Below are 22,993 nucleotides of genomic sequence, written 5' to 3'. Positions count from 1 at the left end.
CATGGTTTTAAAAGAAATAGAAACAGGACGCATTAGACATTGTTAGAGATTATAGTGTTTTACAGATAAATTCTTAAAGATATAACATTGTTTTTGGTTTACAAATTACTTTGAAACAATACGATTACCGGCGAAATAAACTATCGATTGTGTCGCCTTTATTATAACTTGAGAGGCATTCTATTATTTTTCGCGTCATCGGTTTCTTCCATTGATTATATTCATACATTGAATTTTAACGTTCATTATGTAACCAACCAACAATTAAATCAATGTCCCGTAAATATTTTTAATCGTTATTTATAAAGTTTTGAATTATATATCGGACATGGAGAATTATGTAGTTATTTTGCTTCTGTGTGGAATTGTTTTGCTTGAGGAATTCTATGGATATACTGTATAACAAACAATTGTTCAAATTAAGATCGAAAATGTTAAAGAGGAAACACAATGTAAAAATGAAATGAAGAACATGAAAGGAAAACTGGAATCGATTAAAGAGCACAATAATGCTTTTCGTACAGAAATGGAAGATAAATTCTATACTTACAGGAAAGAAATAAATGAAGCTAAGAAAGGTAAACGCTGTACAGAATACACAATTCTAAATAATGAAAAAAAACGTTATTGACAATACAGAGTTACAGAGCTTGAAGCAAAATACAAATAATGTTTATCTATTTTGTCTCGCCTTGACCGAGTTAATAAGCGATTGTTAGGTATGCCGCTTCTGACGCCTTATGCGTCGTAAACAATGTATATTAATAATGTAATGTTTATAAAGAACCACTAGTGGTAGATCATTGATATTTGGTATGCAGTTGTATTAGCATTGGCACATCTTATTTCAATGGAAATGATTTAGCCTTCATACAACAGTCATGGTCTGTTGACTTTGAAATCTATCTGAAGAAACTCAATTTCAATGATAATTTTCCCTTGGAAAAAATCAAAATATGTTTTGCAAATATACACTTTGAATGAAGAAATGTGTCAAAAGCATTGCTTTTAGATTTTAACTACCCCTTTTTTATTGTATTGCCACGTTCACGTTTTATAACTTAGACCGATCTCCGAGTGGAAACGCATCTAATTTATCTAAAACGTATTGTTGTCTTTCAAAGTCACTTCCATTATGAAGGTATACGCTCTTGGTAATCGCATGTAAATCATATTAGGTCAGACAATAATATTAACAAACCTAAATATATACACCTAAAACAAATTTAGAACACGTAAGCATTTAAAAATACTGGTTGGTTTGTAATTTAACGTAATTTAATGTTTATGTTTGTATTGTTCACATGTGCTTTAATATTTAATGTAATTGTTTATACCTATATATTCCCTGTAACTATGTAATTTGTAGTTGAATGAGAACTAAACTGCATTCATTCATTCAACAATTTGCTAGTCTTGAGTCTTGAAATGAAATGTGCTATATGAATGAACTTGAAAAAAAAATATAAAGTAGTAAATGATCATAATTATTATCTGATGATCAAAATAGTAAACTCCTAGTATATAAATTAGAAATAATAATAATTGGGTTGAGGGGAGGCAAGGGGGGATTCAATGCGGCTATAGTTATGTTTCGTCTAAGATTATCGCAATTTCGTATTCTCCCCTCAGTTGTAATTAAACCAATGCTTCTGCCCAATCGTGTGAACATCGAATTTACTGTGTCTACCATCAAATACCAGTTGATCAATTAACCTATGGGGAGGGGTTTCACTGCGGCTTCATTTGTGATTATAACACAGTACATGATGTTTTGTGCTTTGTTTACCTTTTTGTATTCCAGATTATATAATACTGCATTTTTTGCTAATTTGAAAATTTATACGAAAAGAAGTTTTTTAACAGTGTAATTTAACTAGCATGTTATATACTTTTCAGTAATTTACACCCACAGACCTGGGTTTTATGCAACACTGTCGTCGGCAATCAGTTTAGGTCAGACTCAGAGAATAGAATTCGACAAGATAATAACTGACGTAACAAAGAGTTATAATAACATTACCGGAGTGTTTACACTGCCAAAGGACGGACTATATCATTTTTCGGTCACGATACTCTCGAGTAGTGGTGCGGTTCATGTCGAAATAATGCAGAATCACCAAGTGATTGGTCAAAATTATGGATCAACCTCTTACGTTTCAGCAACCTCTAATATAGTTAATTCTTGCAAGCAGGGAGATTTTGTGTTTGTACGCCATATGGAGGGACATTGAAATGAAAACATTATAGGAGAGGGATATACAGCATTCTCTGGATTTTCAATTGATTTGTTAAACGGGAGATGAGACAACTAAGAGTGTCACTCAAAAGAGTACTGATTCGATATCAAATTTTCTTATATTTTGTTTTCCTTATATTGTCATTATTTTCCAGACGTATTACACGTACAAAATCAATTACAATTGATACACTATAACAAGAAAGACCAAGACTAGTTTGATGTATTTTAATTTATTATTTGAATTTAAGCATATCTTGATTTTATTGATCAGTTTCTTTCGCTGTAATAATTGGGCATTTTTGTTATTTGCTGGTGGTTTTGTCAAAAACATGCCATGTCGTCTTCCTTTCGATTATTCATTTTCGTGAATCGTTTAACTTTTTTGCTATTCATGGACTTTTAACTCATGGTTTACCAAAATAATAAACTTTTTAATAGTTCAAATTTCGCAGCAAAAACATATTTTTTTAAAGTTCTTTCCTTCTCAATCAGAGAAATCGGAGTTTTTAAAATCAGCTCAACTGTACAATGATTATTATGACAGTCACTATTTATTTTAGAAAATTAAAAAATAGTCAGTTACATATCTACGAATTATTCACGAAACTGTATATGCTCTAAAACGTTTGTTGGACAGCATACAATAAGTTATGATTGTTTACAATGTGGTGTATCCATTTCCCTTCAAACTTCCATCTTATTTGAGTGGACTCTGGATTACAAACGTGTAGAATAATTTGGATGCATTTCTGTGGCAGAATCTGCAGCGTTCCTTGGGTCATCGTTACTTCTAAATTTGAAGAAAACATACAAATGTCTTATATCCAACATAATATATATTAAAGATTTGTACCCGAACAAATCTTATAAAAAGACAAATACATCTTATTAATTAAATCATGAAAACTTATATGTGTCCGCCCTGCTTATAAAATGTCTAAAATTCACGCAGTACATACTAGTAACAGAAAACTTGAGTTTGAGTTGTGCTTGTCTTGCCTTGCCTTGTCTACAATCTACCGTAATCTGAGTTTCTAAGACTGGTCTACCATCAATTGAAATGATTTTTGTCTGTCTTGCTTCATTGATAATAATTTACGGCTCTGGTCAAATATTATTGATTCTTGTGCCACCAATGAGTCTTATATAGACGAGACGAATCATGCGTCTATCGTGCTAAACATTATAAGCATGGCATTTTTATCAGTTTTTATAATTAATGATGATATCACCAGATTAGAAGTACTCACTTTTGTGTTGAAATGAATTATCATTGTTTTTTTTCATGTATACATCTGTCTATTCAATAAGGTTAATAGATTGTCCTTATCGTTTTTGACAAAACGGTATTCGAAATTTGGGTTTTCATGCTTTTAAACCTCGTATTTATTTGTATTTCAGACTGTTATGATGCGAGCATAACTGGTTAGTCTTAGTCGACGAAACACGCGTACATAAAATCATAAGTCTGGTATATTTGAGTTTTAACCAATAGTCAGAGTGAACATTGATATACGGTTCCTGTTTACCTGCCTATCTTGAACTAAAGTTCTATTTAAGCCGCTAAAAGAGTATGAGGTATGTTTATTTATTATTGTCGTTCGTAAAAGACAGGTTCAGGTTTGTCAAAATTACAGGGTTTAAACATTGATATGTTTTGCATTTTTCTACATAACATTTTTTGTTCTCAATTGTCCTTGCCACATGAACGAATCCCCGTCCTTTTTGGCGCGATAGTGAAATCAGCGAATGCCAAATATTACCGAATTTGTACTTGTATGAGCAATGCAATGTATACCATATGAAGACTAGGAACTGCTTCATTTCTTGAGTACCTGGGTTCAACCAAATTAATGATAGGGCTAGTGTTTTATGTCTGTTTCTTTGTCGTTTGTTTTATTTTTCATAAGGTGGATCATCGGTATATATTTCATTATACAGGTTATTCTATACTCTGCAAAACTGAAGATTTTCAAAGTTTTTTTTTTTCAAAATATAATAAAAAGAATGGGTCATCGTCTCCCCTCCAATGGTCAAAATTGATTCTTAAAACATAAATATTTGGTTTGGTTTAAACAGTTCGTTTAATGCAATGAATCACCTATGTTATGTTTATACAAATGAGCAATTTTACACATAAATAACAGATCTGTCTAAAAATTTGAAATTTTTGACAAAAAGCTAGACCGATTGTGTACTGTTATTGTTCAATCCAAGATGTCGGTATACAGTAAAACTACCTTAATTTATAGGGTTTTTGTATGTCCCTTTGATAACTTCTGACTCATAATTATTTGTAGGTTTTTGATGGAGGTTAATTCAGATAAGAGCATTGCGTGCACTAATGTTTTATATTCATTACATAGCACATAGTGTTGTTTCTATCATTCTAATGATTTTATTAATTCTCGTATTTTTTAACACAATTGGAAACATTTAAAATCTAATTATTTTGTTAACGACAATATTCTGGATACCGTGAATAATGTTAAGACAAATAAAATACACCCTATAAAGCTAATAGTTCTAGGTCTTCTTATAGATCAGCAAACCAATTAAATATATTAAAGATGTAAATGTTCTATTTAGCCATTGATAATGTAATCTGCTTACTTATTGTCCAGTGTATCCGCATCCTCTACCGTCTCCGGTAAAGATTTTGCTGTTGTTTCTGGTAGAATAAGACTAGTGATGCCAGCAATCAAACCAACTGATCCAAATATAATAAGTGGCAAAGCACTTCCGAAATCTGTTTCAAGATTTTTGCCCTGAACATTAAAAAATTGTTATTCTTATTTTTTTATGTATACGAGCAAATTGTATCAGCATTGTTTTATTACGGCAGCATGTATTGAGTGTGTAGGTAAAGGTGATATCTTTGGTTAGGTTGCTAATTAGCTGAACCATGAAGTCATTATAAGGTTTGGTAAGCCACCCTCCTTTAAGAGTAGACTTGTCCGATAGATAACATATCTACCTGTCTGTAGGACTCGACTACTCCGAATGAGGGTAGTATTGTACCTACCATGAAAATGACTTCACGGTTCAGCTTACAATCAAGGTGACCAAAGATTCAGTCTTAACCTACACATCCAATGCATTCTGCTTTAACTTAAATATTTATATATCAGCTTTTCTGTATCAGATTTAATTGTTGACCTTGGTTTTAGTCACAATGATAAATACCGGAACGCTCTAAGAAGAGTTATATATTTTATGAAAAACTATGATTACAGTGTAGCGAATGAAATTTACATCATCAAAATGTGTTTTACTTTAACATAATACCTATGGATTAATCAATTTTCATTTATTTTAATTTTTTAATGCAATTAATTAAAACTTAAATTTATATATCATTGTACTGACCTTTTAACTTCCCCTCAGAGAAAATTCAAACAGTTTATTTACTTATTTGCAATCCAATTGTTCTTGTAATGTTTATTAGTTTATTTATTCATGTAAATCACTCATATTATATACAAATGATTCTTTACATTGATCAATAACAACGTAGATTTGAATCTTAATATTAATAATCCTTTCACATAACAAAAGAACATTGTGCATATGCCCCTTCATTGTTTGTTTTTTTCGAAAACCAGAATCTCAATATATAAGTATTTACCAATGCACCTATGTATGCAGACGAAACTGTTCCAATTCTACCAGTAGTACTACACATACCCATTGCCACACCTCGAAGCACGGTAGGGAATAGTTCTGCCGTGAATGTGTACACCACAAAGAAATTAATAGTCACCGCTAGTTTACCAATCATAGCTAAAGCAATGGTTATCCAATAAAGATCTACAATTGATAAGTAGCTAGGATTACACCTGTGTTTTTATTCATATATATGGAAATGGTAAAAGCTAGGATCATACATGTATCATTTTTTTTGTCTGGAAAGAGTAAAAGCTGAGATTGTTAATGTCTTCTGTTTATTGATCTGGAAAGAGTAAAATTAAGGATTATAAATATGTGTTCATTGATCTAGTAAGAGTAAAATTATAATTGGATGTTCATTAATATGGAGAGAGTAAAAGCTAAGATAATAAATATGTGTACGTTGAACTTAAATAGTAAGAACCCAACGGTTTGACGACGTTACCTTTTGGTGCATATAATGATGTAAATATAGTACAGAGACAACTAGTCCCGCCAATCAGTAATGATATACAATGCATCTTCTTTCTACCAATTCTGTTCAGCGTGATGAGTGAAAACGTTACACCAAGCAATTCCATCAGCGAAGAAATAGCAAAGTTGATATAAATATTCCCTCCCAAAATTCCAATGTTCAAGCTTATCCCATAATAAGTCAGGTTAACAGCAAAACTGAAAAAACAAAGTAGAATTATTGATTAATATACTAAGAGGAATTAAGTAAAATAGTTATAGGAAGATGTTGTATGAGTGCCAATGAGACAACTCTCCACCCAAGTAACAATTTATAAAAGTAAACCATTATGTTTATATTAGTACTAAATATAATGAAAAAAGCCTTAAAAAGATGCAACATAATTCGCATATGATATGCACATCTGCATTTTGATAAAATTGTAACATTTTGAATGCAAATAACATGAACTAGGAAATGAAAATGAGGTTATCTCTTGGTCTTCTTTACACCGCAGAAAAATCTTTTTAAAACGTTGGCCACCGATTGACTAGTGAAAATAACGGTCATAAAGAAAACGTACACTCTGATGCCTTGCTATGAACGAATCCTTGAATCCATACTTTTTGTTAATTTGTAGGTGGCCTGTTGCAAGGCTCAATTTTTGCCACATTTTCAAGTGGCATACTCAATGTCAAGTTTATTATCCCGGTTGTGCCCTTATTGCATGTTGTCCTAGACCTAAACATGCATGAAATGTTCTGTTAGCACTGTAATAAAAGCAAAGACGATTAATCATTGAATGGGATTGGTCCGTCAAAATATATTTTCCTAGATTTTTACTTTGATAGACCATGTCGATGATACTACGTGTGTAGCCTAATTTAACACTTTGATATATGAATGCGTAATATACTTGAATGTATCATGGGGATTAAGAAAGTCGTGTCTCAGCTTTTGCGTTTGATATTTGATTAGGGACTTTCCGTTTGGATTTTCGTCGGAGTTCATTTTTGTTTTTTTGAAAACGAAAGAATTTGGTTTGATTGAGAATCAAAAGTTTAAAAAAATATTTGAGAGCCGGTTTTTAATGTGTTATTCAGAATCGATTAACTCAAAAAATGAATTGATCTAGGCATATATATTCACACACCACTGAATAAAATTCATGTATTAATAACATAAAAAAGTAAAAACGCAACTCGACAAGCATTTGCGTAAATGTAATACCCTAAAACTGAATCGTGTCATTTCAGGTTTTAGTTCCTGCCGGAAAACTGAATATTTTTTAAGATGTATTCATCTTTGTCATTTATGAATAGTGATAGAAATATCAACATGATGATTTTATCAAATATACATTAAGTTTATGTTATGCATGGATCACTTTTTTCTTGTCAACGAAAGTGTATTTATTACGTTCAAGTATACCATTTAAAAAAAAGACCTTTCATCAAAATTGTTTTTCGTAATTGCGCGAAAATTAACCGTCGTTCTTATAAACATCTGAAAACGAAAAGAGCGGAGTTTCATTTATTTATTACTTTCCTGAAGGACTAACAATACATATTTTAATATAAACTGTCTGGCATCTGAATAACGCGTCTGTCTAAGTTATTTGTATGCTATTTCCATGCATAAATAAAGATTTTGCTAACTCTATTAGTTTCGGTCTTGTTTTATCGACCTTCGAAAAATTTGATAACGTTTTCTATTAAATCAAATATTAAGCCAAAAGAGTTGAAAAATTGTGGAATAAATATTTTTTGTATATTTAAGTACCTTTCTAAGTCAGATGTACAGTTATTAAGAATGACAACTTACAAACAGAATGCCAGAATAAGTAAACGTCTAACCAGCCTGAAGGAGCTGAGTCAGATGTACAGTTATTAAGAATTAACAACTTACAAACAGAATGCCAGAATAAGTAAACGTCTAACCAGCCTGAAGGAGCCAAATAAAGCTTTAAAAGATTTAAGAAACGGTTCAGCATGTTCTTTGTTGAGTTTTATTTCATCTGATTCAAAATCAAATTCTACTTTGTTCATCTTTGCTGCTTTCTTCAGAATTTCTAATGCTTCTGTTGTTCTTCCTTTCGCTAACAACCATCTTGGTGATTCGTAAATAAAACTGGAAAAGTAAAGGGAACTAACAATATTAGTGTCGTTACAATATTGCAATTATTTACTTCTAATATTAACTTGTTCATTTAAGGAGTGAACCGTTTATTTTATTTCAGTATTGTACAGATAACGTGTCCGAATAGATTTTTCTTACTTCAGTATTGTACGTGTAAGAGCCGGAATCATTTTTTTAGTATATTTGCCCATTCCCGAACTTAACCTTGTAATTAGAGATCCTTTTGTTGTTGTCTCCCTTATGACGGACTTACATTTTTATCGACAATGGAGAGCTAGGGGAAGGAGCAAATTTACCTGTGCGTAACGTGAGTAACCTTTAAGTTGTTCAAATCTTTTAATTACATTAATTTGTTGATTAGCTAAATACTTTTGTCACCACAAGTTTTTTTTCATGACAAATAAGTTTAACCGCCGATACATAACTTTCAACTTATACTTTGCATTGGCAAAAGCCACTTTTGTCCGGTATAGAACCAGTCTACGATTGACAAAGAGAAATAATTTGTTTAAAAAGTTGGTAAAAACAGAATCAAATCGGTAATTGGCAAATGAACTATTGTACATGTAAAGCAGTTCCCGATCAAAATTTGGTAACAGAAATGGGTATACGCAACGTCAGATATTGCTACCATTTAGTGTAACATCCTGCTGTCCTTTTTGGGTAAATGCAAATTATAACACACAAGTATAAATGCCGTGAGAATCCAATCCAATATGATTTTATAACTTACATAGGATATTCAATTTTAGAGCTAGTAATTGTGTGTTTTTGGAGGAGTATTGCTGCATTATTCAACCCGAGTATGATTTTAAGCAGTACCCTACAATAGCTTATACTTATGATACTGAAGTTTTCTTACTTTTTGATCGTCTTATAGATATGTATTTTTGTAATGTGTGCATCATTTCGTTTTGTTGAAAGCAGGACATTTATATTTAGTGTAGGAAGGAACACGCAGTGCTTGCCGTCCCTAGCATATTACGCTTGTAACGACGTCAAATTATGATAACGGACAAACTTGCAAGACATTTTCATTAATCCGTATTTTTTATAGATAACCCTGCTATCTTAATGTTATTTGATGTACCAACTTCAACTTTAAAAGTACTTTTTAATGGTATAGTTATCAAAGCCGAAAATAATCTTCAGAAAATCAAATCTCCGTTTTTTTCCCCATAAAAGTTTTGTAAAGGCATGAAAGTTGAACTCGGACATTTCCGCAAGACATTGCAAATCTATTGATTTGAATTTATTATGTAGCTCAATTTTTTTTTCTATTCGAATTTCGGGAGCTAACACTTAGTACAAAACGATCGTGCTTACAATTCAATGAATTATCTGTCAACATTTAATTTATGAAATGAAATGTTTTAAGTTTCCAAATTAAATTTCCGATGGGACATTTCCGTACATCATATTCTTTTGAAAATACTTATGCAAATTTTAAATGGAGACAGCCATGTTAACGAATACTGAAATATATCTCGTCATAGAATGTTCATGCAAAATTTCGGAAAGTTGCGTGCACATTTCGCGAATTGTTTGAGTTTTATGTTTTTAGTTTGTTACATGGGACGACGCTTAGTAAACGTTTTTTCGGATAATTTTTGTCTTCCTAAGACTATGAATATTATATTTTTTATTCTTTCTCTATCATAATGTGAAAATTTAAGAATCAATCTTTATTTTCATGTATGATTTGAAATATTTATTTCAGCATTTCTATAAAAAGGTTCGCGTCAAATATTTACTTAACGCTATTTTCCGCAGTAGTAGCAATATCTAACGTTGCGTCCTTTATCGTGCGCATTATATTAATAAAGTGTCATGCTGGTTATGATCTTGAACGTTTATACCTTGGTATATTATTAAGTCGTACGCAAAATGCCTATACTCTCTTACTCTTTAATTTAATTTGTGACAGTGGTTGTCTGACATGTAGATGCAGTCGTATTTCAATTGTTAATAATCTTATACTTTATAATACTATAAGTTTTTTATTAGTGCAGTTTTTAGAAGAAATCAGTTGATATGGCAGGCTGTACATGTGAATACTTATGACTATCTTTTACTTTTAACCAGTAATAAGAAAGAGTACGTGATTTTACATTTCCATGGTTTAAAAAATTCATTCTTATACTTACAACCAATGGAATATAGTGACAAGGAAAGGTAATCCGCATGCCATAGCTAAGTTATGCCAATCGCGTAGATAATACGCCACAAGACATAGAATAAACTGGCCTATTGTAAATATGAAATGCTCCAGAAAATTCACAGCCACTCTGTATTGAGGGGATACTTGCTCCGTTCCTACATAAAAAAAAATCTTTAATATGTACACTTTGCATTTTCTCATTTTCAGATATTACCGGTAATGTCTGGAACAAACACATTTTGCTTTAGTTTAACGTTATGTTGGTCTCAGGTTGAAAGTCGTCCCATTGGCTCTAATACCACGTTATTTATATATATATATGGTAAAACTTCCTAGCAATTTTCCATTTACTCCTCTGAATTTCTTTAATGATTAATTTTGGTTTTTCTTTATTCTTCAGTCATCCAAATGATGAAAAGTACTGAATGTATGGTTTGGAAAATGATGAGTCTAAATTTCGGGTGACACGGAATGAGACGTTCACTTCATCGCCTTGTTTGGTCTCTCTCCATTTGAAATTCATGCAATTTTTGTTTTCTATGTTTATAATGAGTTTCTACAATAGTGTTATTAAATGGCTGTTTTCATAACCATCCCGTATTATGTTCAATTGCAGTCGTATTGGATCGAAGTAAGAGATTGTGGCTAAATACACAGTCAATACTACTGTGCGAAGACATTATACAGAGTTAATTAGAAAACAAGATATTATGACACCTTTATTAACCAATTACTTAAAATAACAACCAAATGTGACAAAGGATGAACAAAACTGTAGGAAAAATCATGCTAAATCAATATGAACATTTTGGGATAACGGTGCATGTCAAAGGTTTTCAACCCTTTAAAATGTTTCTCACTTCGGACGGCGCCTTCAAAGAAACAACCATTCGGGCGACAGTTCTGGATTCATCTTTTTACGGTTCGTAATTGTAATTTACTAAAAAAAAAAGGTTAATCTAAATCCCAAACGTGTTGGAACGTAACATTTCGCGAAATACATACATCATTTTTCTTACACCTTTTTGGACCAAAACCCGAAAACCCGGAAGTCGTTTAAAGACCAGTGATATTCTTTATATTTCGATATCAAAGTAAAATAACAAAAAATACCAATGTCCAAGCAAAATCAAAACGGAAAGTCGCTTATCATATGAAAAAATCTAAGCTCAAACACATCAAACGAAGAAAACCATCTTTTATATTCCTAACTTGTTACAGACATTTCCTCACTTAGAAAATGGTGGATTAAACTAAATCTAGCTAGACCTGTCGATTGCACGACAGTCGCAAAGATTTCCATTATATTGATAACAATGTGCAATCAAAACAAACTGACATAACAGGTAGAAATGTTAAAAATTAAGAGTACAGCAGACCCGTTTTAACGACTAGTTATCAGACAAATGGACTTCTATTAACTGAATAATAAATCTTTTCGTTTGCGACATCGGTTAATAATTCATCGTTCACTACAGTGGACTGTTGTTTATACGGAGTGGCTATTTGTCCGGCTAGCCGGGCGAATAGTGCCAGGGCTATTTGTCCGGCCATGGAAATGCGCATGTCATATCATGTGCGTTCTGACGCGGGTGTAATATTATCTTCAGTAGCACCAAGGGGGCGCGTGTAATATGATCACTGATATTCAATTATAAGATGGCTGAAAACGGTGACATCAGTATTTGTGATGTTTTTTGCAGTTTTCGGAATTTAACAATGGAATACGATAGTATGAACTTCCAAGAATGATATAATCTTATAAAAGTGACTCTAAAAAAATGAAGTCACAAGAAAAATGAAAAAATAAAAGATAATTGATCGGTTTTACAAAATTATTCGACTCGCTACAGCTATGTCTGGTGGAAAATATGTTCAAAGCAAGAGTAGTTGAGAAAGGCCTTTACAATTTTGCATGTCTAACTGAATGAAATTTAGCTTATAGTTTTATTCCAGAAATGATTCTTGCAAGTGGCCTACAAAGTAGTACATTAAGGCGGGGGATGTTGAGGCTACAAACTTGAAGTGGGGATTTTGGAAATGTGATTATAAAAAGTTGGGTATTGAAATACACGGGACAACAAAGATTGGATCAGGAGAAAAAATAGAAAAGAGAAATTTGGGAAAAGGAGCACACCGTGTCACCAAACCCCCTCACGTAAATAAAAAAAAATTAAAGAATGTTTGGGGGAAAAAGGGGGGGGGGCATTATAGAAAAATCTCTCACCTTTCACTCAAAATATCGATAACTTTATGGCAAGGGGTCTATTATAATTCTCGTTGACAGCTACAGACATAATAATTTTGTACCTTTTTCAGCTAGACAAAATCCTTTACGCTAACTTAAAATGCACGAGTCAAACACTACCCAAATTTGTTTTACAAGTAATATCTTCTCTCTTCTTATATTAAAAATATAGGATATTTAATGATTTTTTTCGATGTATTGTTTATCCACATTGGACTATATACTAGTATGAAGAACAAAAATCAATTACTAGTAGCATGGAAGTATTATATTGACAGGAACTCCAACAAGCAGACTTCAAACGTTTATAGTGCGATGCCGCAAAATCTTTAAGTATCTGTTAATTAACTCGACATGTCTTATGGATGCATGGGATCCTATAACCCGAATAATTCAGTCGTTATATTCCGCTGATCTACGATGGCTCCTCGTGTGGGAGAAAATCGGACACGGAAAGGGCTTGAATTATTCGAGTTAGGGATCCTATATAATTTTTGGAACCTCGTGAAAGATCGTAATTACGGAACATACCGAAATATACGGATGTGTACTTAATTGACAAGGAAATGACATTTACTGACAGTGTGAATGACAAATATGTCAATATTTACGGGTTTTGCTGCTTTTAAAAAAACAAATAAAAAAGAAATGAAACGAAACGAAATTCTGTTTAAGTACAAATTAACAATCAATCTTAAAATAGTCGGGTTTTTTTTATTCATAAGAGGGTCGTTGGCTGATCACGTGTGACTGTATATTCTAAGCTTGAAAATCATAAAATTTTCATGTAAAATAAACGGAAAAGTTATCAGTATTAATTATTGATATTTCGGAACTGTTTAGCTTTTTTAAACACACACCAATAAATTCAAACCATGCAAATGTGATTTCCGTGATAAAAAAAATAACTGCTCAGACCCAATTATAGTGATCGTTCTTAAAATGCATTCAGAAATATTTAAAGCCATCCGTAAAAATAAATCTTTCAAACATCAGAATATTCTCGGACTAGGTTGAATGTTAAGATTAGTTTACAACGAATTATCATAAAAGGTGTAAAAATTAATCTGATTGACTCGTAACCTGATATTGCTATAAAGAGGACATCACATGTGTGTAATTATTAACATCTTTTAGTCTTTAAGAAAGTTAATATCATTTTACGATATTTTACGATAGAGAAAACCATATATCTTTGCGTTACACTCGATAAGAGTTTACGATCTTTTACTTGAAATTTAAGTTATCTGGCGCCATCTGGCACACTTCACGCGTATCACATTATTTTCTGCTAACACTCTACTAAAGACTCATTTAATTTTTATAACACGATATTTTCCGATTTTTTAGTTATATTGATAAAAATGTATCCAACAAAACTAAAAATAATCTTAACTTCTTTCAATATAGTTAATTTTCTTTTGTCATTCTGTGAAATATGGACCGATTTTTTAGATTGTTTCAGCTGTAATTTTTATTTATTGAACAGAAACAGGTGTCGTTGTCCATGTAGCGATTCGCAAAAAGCCACAGGAGTTTCCGTGTTTATTTACATTGGTAGGTAAACAAGCTCTTCGATAACAGATCACGTGATAAGATCCGTTTCTGTAAACTTTACAGGCGACAGCGGCATCGCAGATACCCCACAAAGGAGTTATCACGTACTTGACAAACTGAGTCGGAAGCTTTTATTTTCGTTAAGAAATCAGTGGGATCCGAATGTGCTAATTTTTCGTTGGAGTTCCTGTCAATATAATACTTCCATGCTAGTAGTAACAAGATTAGGACCTTACACTTAAGATTACAAACATGTGTTACCCCTTGGTGCTGATGAAGATAATTTTACACGCACACACTAATGTTATAGTGACATGCGCATTGTATTGGCCGGACAAATAGTCCTGGTACTATTCGTCCGGCTAGCCGGACAATTAGCAACTGCCTTGTTTATATGATCTATACTTTACCTAAAATAAAAGCGATCTGGTAATATCCTACTCCACCTACGCCTGCAAGAAACCTGAGGAATAGCAGAGCTATTCTGTTTTCCGTCCATGGTAGTGGTACGCTCCCAATAGTGTATATTATAAGGTCTAAACATACTGTTAATTTTCTTCCATACCTGATAAAAAAAAAATAACAGAAAATAACACTTATGGGCGACTTCGAACTTGCATATATACCAAAGGTAATGATTTCAACTTTCCAATTGTCAACATCCCTTTCTGAGAAGTAAATTACCCTCTGCATCATATTATGATGTTTCCATATCTCAATTATTATGTTATGCGCGTAAATGTGTTTGAAATTAACAGCACGAATTGGTTGACCGGTACGATTTGTCGTTGTCTCAACTCACTAGTGACATGTTTTTGTGATCTTATATCTTTAGATACCTGGGTCTTATAATCAGTAATGTCACCGAGCTAGTGTAAATTTGCATGGTGGATGATGTACGCTTAGCCGGGAACGCTCACTACACTACCGGTCTCGCACCTTTTGAAGTTCAGTTTCTGGGTTTTTATTTATCTTGATTAGTTTCTTTAAAATCGATTTGCAAGATTTTAGCATCAACAAATTACTTAATATACCAACCTATCAATGCAAAATGGCCATCACATATATTCTATACCCATCTTACAAACATCATAGCAAGATGGTCATTAAAGTTCATGATCTATCCATAACTACACTTACAAATCAGACATCAAATTGTTACCAATGTTTCCAAAGAACATTCCTAATAAGGCTGCTAGAATTAAGTGTTCACGCCATTCTTTTTCATCACATACAATGTTCAACTATGTAAAATATAACAGTTCAAAATAATGAAATCAATGACAAAATAAACAATCATGAACAAATTGTTAATAATATCAGAATGATAAAAGTGTACACAATATTTATGCATGCTGAGGTCAGTCTGTGCAAACATGCAGACCAATATGTAAGTGGTACATAAATAATAGTTCAAGATGAAAACATTGTTTATCATCGTAAATAGAAATTGACGAAAAGAAAAAGTAGTGTTTTGGTGAATAATTCCTGGTTGAAGGTTTTTCGTATATTCTGTACCCAGTCAGGCTATCTATACCACGAGTTATACCACAAGACTGTCTTCTTGTCTGTCCCCTCCTAACGAGTCATGGAGGCAATAAGGGTGATATGTTCACCAGGACGTGAATTAAGCCATCATAAAGACACATGGACACAATACGTAATGTTATTGGTGATAAGGCATTACTGTGGACAATATACATTTTTTATGAGAGGTTTTGCAGGTTAGCAAGATGGGAAATGTTCTACAGGGTACTTTCAGAATATTGATTATACAAGATAAAAGATATCTTTTTCGGATTTTTTCGGATAATTCAGAGAGACTGAGACCAATGCACACTATATCAGCGTGGAATCTCTTCTTTAATCGTGAGTAACTACACTTCATATACCTACTGATGATATCAGACTGTCTGTAAAGATTGATTGATCGTAAACCCATTCTGTACACTTCTGACTTGTTCCATTGTATTGTACAGAACATTTTGACACATTGTAGACTGGATGATGTGTAGCATTTCGTTCATAGCTGTCTTGTTCATTTGGAATTTTACATCTAAAACATTATAATGATTAGATAATTACTATATTCATCACAAATTCATAATATCAATATATTTCATAGTGCATAAGAACTATATATAAAAAAATCAGAAATGTCAAAAATGTCTTCTTTTTTTATCAAATTTAACATTGACAAACCAAACTATCTAATTAAAGTATTTTCTGATATTTTCTTACATAATGATTCTAAAATTGCGATGAAAGATTAAAAATAATAAAAATGATGCAAAGTATAATCGAATTATGACTGTTAAAAAGCGGTATACAACTGTTACCTTCTTTATACTTTCTTTATATATGTTACAGTGAATTTGTATAATCAGGGATTATGTAGAATAACTGATTTTTCAGGGAATATGCAGAATCCCTTAAATCATTAGAAATCATATATAATCCCTGAAAATCAATAATGAAAGGATGCTTTGTTTGTTAAAACATACATAATATAGACAAATTATCATTTTTTACTTTCATATTCCTTGCCAGATGAAATGCTTTTGCTTTTAAACACAGAGACTAATCTTAAATATACAACCAACACAGGGTTTCAAGATAAAGTTGAAGATTTCCGTTTATAGCGATAACTTTACTTGTATTGTTTGTTGCTTAAAAGCTAGCGTCAAATGGATATTCATGTTTTACTTGTAAATCCAGAGCTTATTATTTATGGCAAAGAAGATGATGGAACATCTGTTTTGTGGTCTAGTTTTTTGGGGTTTTTTTTAGTATTTTTTTTTTTGTCAAATGAACAAGAAATTTCAACTGAGAGAACTTAAATGTCATGATGATAAAACAGACAGAACTGAAGGATTGATAAATAGAACAAAATTTTAGAGGAAGCTGTCATTTGACGTAATATACTCATAGCAATTCTGCAGGGAAAAAAGGAAAGGAAAACCAAAAAAACATAAGCATTGGCAATTGTTCACAAAAGTCTGAAAAAGGATATTGCCTGGCCACAAAACAAGGTATTTTGCTCGAACAGTTTCGAGGTTGCTCATTCTCTTTTTTCCGGGATACCTTGAGATGGTTTTACAGAACACTTTATTTTTCTAAGGTGTGTCGAAAATTTTAATTCGTTATGTGAAGGAAAGTTGGGGTTTTTTTATGTGGATATTGTGATAGAAACAGATGTGAAGCATATTGTTTTAATATATTGTGTTTAAGATTTTGATATATTGTGCCTAGCATTTAAAAAAAATGGGGTTATCATTTTTATTTATTTTTCTCAACATTTTACAATTTATGTTTATATTGATGTTTTATATGATTTTATAGAATAAATTATTTGACTTTTATTCATTTTCTTTATAGATAAAAACTATTTCTTCATTTCAGTTATTATGTATAATCCCGGACGTTTTTTCTAGTTATTATTCCCTGAAAATTTTAGTGATTATATATAATTCCTAAACTAGCCAGTGATTCTACATAATCCTTGAAAATTTCAGGGATTCTACATAATCCTTGAAAATTTCAGGGATTCTACATAATCCTTGAAAATTTCAGGGATTCTACATAATCACTGATTATACAAATTCACTGTAACATATATACATACTATAACACTTTTGAGGTCAAATTTCTCCAATGTTTGTACTACTTTCCTGTAACCTAAAACTTATTGGAATCACATGACTACAGGTGAAGAGACATGCATTACATACAATGCGTATTTATGTTAATGTTTTACATCAATGCTCTTCAACTTTTTATTTGTTTGGCTTTTTAACTATTTTGATCTGAGCGTCACTGATGAGTCTTATGTAAACGAAACGCGCGTCTGGCGTATAAAATTATAATCCTGGCACTTTTGATAACTAATTACTACAATCTTTGAAGTGTCATTTATTTAGTACGTTTTATATTTTTCATCAAACCTCCATATTTTGGTGGGAAATTCATGATGTCATGTAATGTGAAACTGCTTGTATTTTGGTGTTAAACTCCCTCACATCCATTCATGGAATGCCTTGCTCAGCAAGAAATTAATGAATTTTTTTTAATTGAATGATTTAAAATTAAATTTGCGTGAATATTATGTTTTATTCTTTTTCTGTACTAAGATGAAGTTTGCAAGAAATGATTGTAACGCATTAAAAATTGCATGAAAAACTAAAACAGCCAAAACAATTTTCTGATATCTACCAAAACCCCAAGCTTCTGTTAAAATAATTCGATCGCCATAATTAAACGTATTCACAATAAAGTTATACTTTAATTTCAAACCTTAAGTATGTTAAACTCGACAATTAAGAATCATCTTCTTCTAATTAATTGTTACAGGATGTAATTAATGCAACAGTAGGTTACCGATGTTCAAATGCAGTCGAAGTTTATGACCCAAACACTTATTGTCCAGACCAGGTGTTATTGTTGGTAATATATGATATTGTCGGTATCACATGATATCATATGCAACTATTCCAGTCATAATTAAGCTCGATAACTCTGTATGTGACTGGTTTAATTATGATTATGTAAAATGTACTGGTTACCCAAGTAATAATTTCAATATATAGAAATTGCATCTTTGTTTCAACACATCCGTGGTTTCCTTTCGTTGATATAAAATATTATCATAAAATGATTTCATAAAAAATCGTATAATGCTAATATATATATTAAGTCTTGTCAAAATTTACATCATGATTAGGTCACGTTGCCATGTTTGTTTTGCTTGATCACGTTGATGACTTCATTAATATCTCCACAATCTTGCTTTATCCTTAATTATCATACGAGTTACAATAACGTGTCATATTTAATTGCAATACAAACAGTTAAATCTTATTGAATTATTTGTATGTGCAAACTAAGTGTCGAGCATCCTCTACGTTTGAAATTATTTGGTCGCCATTTTGTTTATGTAACTTCGAAATTTTATCAAAACAAAGAGCATGTATCCACTTTCAAAGAGGGAAATAGTGTTTAAATCTATGCTGCATTAAGGTAAGACAATTATTGAAAAGACATACATCTAACAATTTTTCGATTTTCATCGTACAAATCTTCAAAAATATATATTCCCATGTAGCCCCACGCTATCAATGTTCTAAACTGCATGCTCGGTGCATGTAAATCTTTATTTTAAGTGTGAGAGACTGTTTCTAATAAATATATTGAAGAACATGTGAAAAAAGAAATTTCTTAAGTACGAAAAGACACACTTTGATAAATATTTGAAATATTACTTTTTGATTTATAACTAAATGAATACCGGCATGTCGTGTCGTTATGATCTTCAACAGTAGCCGCCATTTTGAAAATATTGCTGAAGAATGCCAAAATATGATTTTTTTAAAACAAATTTCGAAGCAAAAAGTTTAATACCTGAACTGATATGGTTAGCGATTTACTTTAAATAAATATGGTGTCGATCTTTTTAGAGGTTGGTAGGATATAAGTAACAATAAATTAGTTGAGAAAATTGATTTTACAAAAAGGTCCCATTGCAATTTTGTCGAGTTTTAACGAAGATGTCAACGGAGGCTGTGTGGCTATGTCACCTCAATTTTCAAACTTATTTCGAAGCACGAAATCATATTTCTGAGCTGAAACTTAAAACATATTTAATTGTAAAATTTTATAAACTGTAAAACGCGGGGTTGGTAGGAAAAATAAACATTATAACAAAAAAGTTATTACCGTTTTATCTATGTACCCGTTCACTTTCATTGATAATATATCGGCCATTAATGATATACAACTTAAGTGTAAAAGTCATGTGATGACGGAGATAGTTGGATATGTATCGGTATCACATGATATTGTCGGTATCATATGATATTGTCGGTATCATATGATATTGTCGGTATCACATGATATTATCGGTATCACATGATATTGTGGGTATCACATGATATTGTCGGTATCACATGATATTGTCGGTATCACATGATATTGTCGGTAATATATGATATTGTCGGTATCACATGATATTGTCGGTAATATATGATATTGTCGGTATCACATGATATTGTCGGTGTCACATGATATTGTCGGTATCACATGATATTGTCGGTATTACATGATATCGTCGGTATCACATGATAATATCAGTATCACATGATATTGTCGGTATCACATGATATTGTCGGTATCACATGATAATATCAGTATCACATGATATTGTCGGTATCACATGATATTGTCGGTAATATATGATATTGTCGGTAATATATGATATTGTCGGTATCACATGATATTGTCGGTAATATATGATATTGTCGGTATCACATGATATTGTCAGTATTACATGATATCGTCGGTATCACATGATAATATCAGTATCACATGATATTGTCGGTATCACATGATATTGTCGGTATCACATGATAATATCAGTATCACATGATATTGTCGGTATCACATGATATTGTCGGTATTTCATGATAATATTGGTATTACATGATAGTGTCGGTATCACATGATATTGTCGGTATCACATGATAATATCGGTATCACATTATATGGTCGGTATCACATGATAATATCGGTATCACATGATAGTGTCGATATCACATGATATTGTTGGTATCACATGATAATATCGGTATCACATGATATTGTCGGTATTACATGATAGTGTCGGTATCACATGATATTGTCATTATCACATGATAATATCGGTATCACATGATATTGTCGGTATCACATGATATTGTCAGTAATATATGATATTGTCGGTAATATATGATATTGTCGGTATCACATGATATTGTCGGTATCACATGATATTGTCGGTATCACATGATATTGTCGGTATTACATGATATCGTCCGTATTACATGATAATATCAGTATCACATGATATTGTCGGTATCACATGATATTGTCGGTATCACATGATAATATCAGTATCACATGATATTGTCGGTATCACATGATATTGTCGGTATCACATGATAATATTGGTATCACATGATAGTGTCGGCATCACATGAAATTGTCGGTATCACATTATATTGTCGGTATCACATGATAATATCGGTATCACATGATAGTGTCGATATCACATGATATTGTTGGTATCACATGATAATATCGGTATCACATGATATTGTCGGTATCACATGATAGTGTGGGTATCACATGATATTGTCAGTATCACATGATAATATCGGTATCACATGATATTGTCGGTATCACATGATAGTGTCGGTATCACATGATATTGTCAGGACCAGGTAATATTGTAAGGACCAGGAGATATTGTCTGGGTGAGGCTAATGGATAGTAATTGTATTTAACAAAGCTTGTCTTAATTTAGTAAACTTTCCTTTGGTAAAGTTATTATGTTTCAATAGAAAGAGTAACCCTTAACTGATCTTTGATGAGTTTTAACTGCATAAATCAGAAGTTCAAGACGGGAGAAAATTTAAAGTTTTATATCTAAAAGCTCTTATGTCATCTTTAGGGGAAGTTGTTTCTATACTTTGAAACTATTATGTATTCTATTTATTCCTGACTCTCATTAGTATTCTATACTCTTTAATAAAGAAATATCCCTAAAAGAGGTAAGAAATTTCAGAATAATAATGATGAGCTTTATCTTCACTAAGTTAGATTTAAACCCAGGGTTTGAGAAAGACATTGATAGGAGATTTAAACCAAAGGTTTAGGAGAGCAAATACATGAAAAACATTTGAACCCAGGGTATGGGAAACACATTGATTAATAGAAAATGTAAATCAACGGTTTGAAAAAGTCATTGATGAATAGAACATTTAAACCTAAGGTTTGAGAAACACATTGAAGAATAGAAGATGTAAACCCATATTTTGAGAAACATATTGATGAATAAAATTGTTCAACCTAGGGTTTGAGAAACACATTAATGAATATAATATAATACAGGTTAAATTTGTGCATTGAAGATGTCGTTAATTTATGCATACAATGACTTATACTTACATTTACGTGTATGTACATGTCTTTTCTTACCTGTGTTTGTGTTCAGCTAAAATGAAGTTCGGAAGAAAGCCTTGCATAGCATCGAAAATGGCAGGAAAGAATAATACAACCAGAAGAACTTTCTGATATCTCCCAAATCCCCCAAGTTTCTGTAGGAGTGCATCATACTCTATCGCCATAGTAAAAGTTAAACGTGAACACTATATAATAGTAATAATAGGATGTACGATCTTAAGTACGTTAAACTCAGTAATTCAATAACATCTACTTCAACACATCTTTATAACGTTTAATTACAAAAAGGCGCGATAACATCAACGTGTGAATCTGGAGGAAAATCTTATTTCACAAATTTATTCAATGCAGCTAGTCATTAAATATAAAACTTGCATAAATCTGATTGTTATCATTCAGAAGTTGACAACAAATATGTATCAATATAATTCCCATTTGCTCACGATGTAATCTCATCATTTTGATGATATACAATATATAGGAGCATTAATCGTGTTCATCTAAAAGACAGATATTGCTGTATTAGTA

The 22,993-nt window shown here is 31.8% G+C and overlaps 2 protein-coding genes across 2 annotated transcripts; one reads left to right on the top strand and one right to left on the bottom strand.

Annotated features, from left to right (window-relative positions):
- The first annotated feature begins 282 nt into the window (after positions 1-282).
- On the top strand, positions 283-2,817 carry LOC134686826 (complement C1q subcomponent subunit B-like). Its single transcript, XM_063546631.1, has 2 exons — positions 283-578; positions 1,900-2,817. Exons 1-2 carry the CDS (start codon positions 464-466, stop codon positions 2,232-2,234), a joined length of 450 nt encoding a protein of 149 aa, XP_063402701.1. The 5' UTR covers positions 283-463; the 3' UTR covers positions 2,235-2,817.
- Positions 2,818-2,907: 90 nt separating this feature from the next.
- LOC134686825 (organic cation transporter protein-like) lies at positions 2,908-22,639 on the bottom strand. Its single transcript, XM_063546630.1, has 10 exons — positions 22,481-22,639; positions 16,367-16,526; positions 15,611-15,714; positions 14,881-15,035; positions 10,652-10,820; positions 8,274-8,495; positions 6,357-6,583; positions 5,871-6,052; positions 4,856-5,010; positions 2,908-3,032 (listed from the first exon to the last, which is right to left on the bottom strand). The coding sequence occupies exons 1-10, from the start codon at positions 22,627-22,629 to the stop codon at positions 2,960-2,962; spliced, it is 1,596 nt and encodes a 531-aa protein (XP_063402700.1). The 5' UTR covers positions 22,630-22,639; the 3' UTR covers positions 2,908-2,959.
- Positions 22,640-22,993: the final 354 nt, after the last annotated feature.

This window comes from Mytilus trossulus, chromosome 10 (assembly GCF_036588685.1).
Source record: "Mytilus trossulus isolate FHL-02 chromosome 10, PNRI_Mtr1.1.1.hap1, whole genome shotgun sequence".
NCBI classification, from domain to species: Eukaryota; Metazoa; Mollusca; class Bivalvia; order Mytilida; family Mytilidae; genus Mytilus; species Mytilus trossulus.
This window is presented reverse-complemented; position numbering and strand designations above follow the sequence as displayed.

Excerpts from the sequence above, each read along its gene's own strand:
- LOC134686826 (XM_063546631.1), top strand. The coding sequence starts at position 464 with ATGAAGAACATGAAAGGAAAACTGGAATCGATTAAAGAGCACAATAAT. Across the intron at positions 579-1,899 it reads AATAAATGAAGCTAAGAAAG|TAATTTACACCCACAGACCT; the intron begins GTAAACGCTGTA and ends TATACTTTTCAG.
- LOC134686825 (XM_063546630.1), bottom strand. The coding sequence starts at position 22,629 with ATGGCGATAGAGTATGATGCACTCCTACAGAAACTTGGGGGATTTGGG. Across the intron at positions 16,527-22,480 it reads TTAGCTGAACACAAACACAG|ATGTAAAATTCCAAATGAAC; the intron begins GTAAGAAAAGAC and ends ATAATGTTTTAG. Across the intron at positions 15,036-15,610 it reads AACAATTTGATGTCTGATTT|GTATGGAAGAAAATTAACAG; the intron begins GTAAGTGTAGTT and ends TTTTTTTATCAG.